The sequence below is a fragment of the Belonocnema kinseyi genome, chromosome 8 (assembly GCF_010883055.1).
Source record: "Belonocnema kinseyi isolate 2016_QV_RU_SX_M_011 chromosome 8, B_treatae_v1, whole genome shotgun sequence".
NCBI classification, from domain to species: domain Eukaryota; kingdom Metazoa; phylum Arthropoda; class Insecta; order Hymenoptera; family Cynipidae; genus Belonocnema; species Belonocnema kinseyi.
In genome coordinates, this window is record NC_046664.1 from 79,934,032 (window position 1) to 79,937,345 (window position 3,314).

Below are 3,314 nucleotides of genomic sequence, written 5' to 3' on the forward strand. Positions count from 1 at the left end.
TATTTATATAATTTATTTTTTATACATGAAATAACTAACATAACCTCAAAATATACAAATATCAAGAGGCGCGCGATCTATTCAAATCATGCGAATCGTCCGCATCAAATCTGGAAATATTAAAATCCCAATCTCCTGAATTTATTTCAAAGCAGTTAGCTGTTAGCAGATAGATATATAAATAGAATCGACGAAGTGCTCCGACCGGCAATCGTGCGTCTTCGAGTTTTCAAATTCAGAAGAGGAGAAATGGGTTGCGCGCGCAACTCAGTCATTTACAGCGTCTCCTACTATATTCACACGAACATAGCCCTGTCATAGCATTGGACCGCATCTCGTTTCAGATCTGGGATCACTGATACCTAGTAGTGTGGATGGGTCTAGCCTGGGTGAACATTCGGCATTCGTGCACTCCACTACTAGTCGAGCCTCCAACGCGAGCACTTTGGCGAATATAGGTGAGCAGGTGCAACTTTTGAAGGCGTCCACATATTCCGGTATATTTGGCGAACATTTTTACTTCAATTAAGTGCATATTACTATTTATGTTGGTTATTTATTTAGAAATAAATAATTTTGAATTGTTTCTTAACATTTTTTAATGTTCATAAATGAATTATTCTTTTGTTATGCACTTCTTAATTTTTTTAATTGAAAATGTACTCTCAAAAATGAAGATTATTTATTTATTAAGCATTAACTGATCATAAGGAAATAATAAATTTTATGGAATTTTCCATGGTTTTTGGTTAACGTAATAATTTCGTATAGTTTATAAAGCAATGGCTTCGTACAAAAGTAACGAAAAATGTTATTAAAATATTATTCATTTGTCTGCTTTGGTGAAATGACACCATCCACCACCTTCTTCTCTTAGCCTTCTTCTTCTGTAACAATTCGTAGCCATTGCTTAAAACTAAAAAAGCAACCACATTAGCCACAATTTTCAAATTATTGTCAATGATGCTTCCTACTCTCGACTATTTCTGACGATGACTGAAAGATGAATGTTCGTCATATCCAAGTCGAGTCGGTACTTGCCAATGTACGAATGTGTGGATGCCTGTGTTCGGGTAAGCTCGCCACTCGCCGAACATTCGGGTCACTAGTGCTCGGCGAATAGCAAGGTGGCCATTTTAGTGATTTTTACACAAAACTGGTGATTTTCAAAAGCGCATTGTGATTTTTTTTCAGCGTTTGTGTTATGTCACAAATTGGTGATTTAAGGCAATGTTTAGTGATAAATTCGGTGATTTTGGAAATTTTTGGTTCTTTTTGCTCCATTTCAACAACAAATTGATGTGCTTGATGTGTTCCTTGCTTCCCAACTTTGGCATGTGGAGCGCCACTTCTCATCCCTGGCTCCACGGGTTGCTTTGCGTATCCAGGAATGGGGAGTGGAACTTTACATGCCAAAGCTGTAATCGCCGTGTGAGTTCATTTATTGTCGATTAAAGGTCTTTTCATACCCTTGGTTGCCGGGTGTGTCATGTAGCCTGCCAGCAGAACTACATAATAGTGAAAGAGACAGATCATTCTGGTCGTTTTCTATAAACTGTTGCGGTCTCTCTGTAGGCAGGCAGCCTGCAAGCAGACGTATGAAAAGGCCTTAGTTTAATCGATATGTTGAATTGTGGTCGCCGATCGTTTGACCAGTTTCGGGTTGTTGATCAAGACATGTCATATGGAAGATTGTGCAAGATATGGATAACAAAAGAAGTAAGTTTAAACTAATAATTTGAATTTTAATTTTGTACATACTTATGGAGATTATAGAATAGGATACTTCAATTATAATTTGCTTATTCTATCATGCTGAATAGAATCATTTCAGTTCTAAAACCGCGATAATAATTGGCACCTTTTAAAGTATAAAATCTAGTGAAAAGTTAGTGATTTTTTAATGTTCTAACTTTAGTGATTTTTAGTGATTTTTCATGGGCTCGATTGGGATTTTCTACTTGAAACAGTTGGCCACCTTGGCGAATAGCGAATATTCGGCCTACGGCGAATGCCACACTGCGTGCAGTCCCATGTTAAAGAATATAAATTTAGTAAAGTAACGAAAATACCGTGCAAATTATAATATATTTTTTGATTTAGATTTACACAAAAAATAATTTACGCAAGCAAACCGTTTTATGCAATATGCAAAACACATAAAATTGAGCATGATAAAAAATGCAATAAGTTTTTTTCATGTTACATGAAATGGTTTGCTTGTGCAAATTATTCTTTCCATAATTCTAAATGAAAAAAATATTTAAACAGAGACATTAAGCCCAATGCTTAAGTACTATTCCGAACAGATCGGTCTCTTGTTAAATTTAAAAATAAATATAATGTAAATTTGTTTCAAATAGAAAATGTAAATAATTTGCAGACGTGATTAATATAATCACTCACTCGTTATTTACATGTCCGCCATGTTTCTATGTTCCTGATCTTCCCCTTCTACCACACAAGCATCAACACAGACGCCACATAGGGGAGATACAAATCATTACAACTCGTTCACATTTCAGCCTTAAGACTGTACCTAGTGTGGCGAAAACCGAATGTGTGTATCAGGCTTAATCTAATGCCTAGAGACAAAGATATTAAAAACGTAGATGTGGTGCGGGCTTAGTTGCCCGCCATAAATATAGGCGGCGCGTCCGGCGAAAAAAGTCACTTCCCCTCTACCCATTGCTCCCCGTAGCAAGCACCCATCGATATAGTTTTCCAAGAGCCACTTGGAGCGCTGTAAGCAACTATCGGCACACCTTCGATGCGCACTGATGGTAAACTTAGCTTGGACAAAAACCATTTGGATTGAAAGTAAATTGCCAATTAAAACATTTTTACATTTATAATTTTGCAAAAACTTGGTTGTTTTAATAAATACCGCAAATACAAGTCGATGAGTAATTTATATTACGGTTTCATATATTTTCCACTAATTCTAAAATTATTAATTATAATTTTCATTCTATATATTGCCTATATATAGTTCTTTAATATTATTTAGTTTTTATTTTTGTGGTCTGCAATTTCTACGGACTTTTTTGGACTATTCGTCTAATCAAGTTCTCGTATGTATTTTCCAATTTCTTAATTATTAAATATTCTAACGTTTTTATAAACATATAATTATAAGTCCAAGTGATAGGAAAATTGTTCTTTTGGTTTTTAGATGTTAAGACGACGGTTCCAAGCCAGGTTACGTTTCGCATTGGCAAACAAAATTAGACGAACAGAATTTCACTGGCCCATTCATAAAAAATATCATATTCCATAAAATATATTTTAAAATAAAGTTTAAATCATTACAA

At 35.0% G+C, this 3,314-nt stretch overlaps 1 protein-coding gene across 1 annotated transcript in view; it reads left to right on the forward strand.

The window, feature by feature from the left end:
* Positions 1-1,635: 1,635 nt before the first annotated feature.
* Positions 1,636-3,314, forward strand: part of LOC117178293 (lysosomal alpha-mannosidase-like) — a 26,167-nt gene continuing 24,488 nt past the window's right edge. The window contains 1 exon segment of the mRNA XM_033369658.1: positions 1,636-1,719. Coding sequence (XP_033225549.1) covers positions 1,704-1,719 — 16 coding nt within the window. The 5' untranslated portion in view covers positions 1,636-1,703.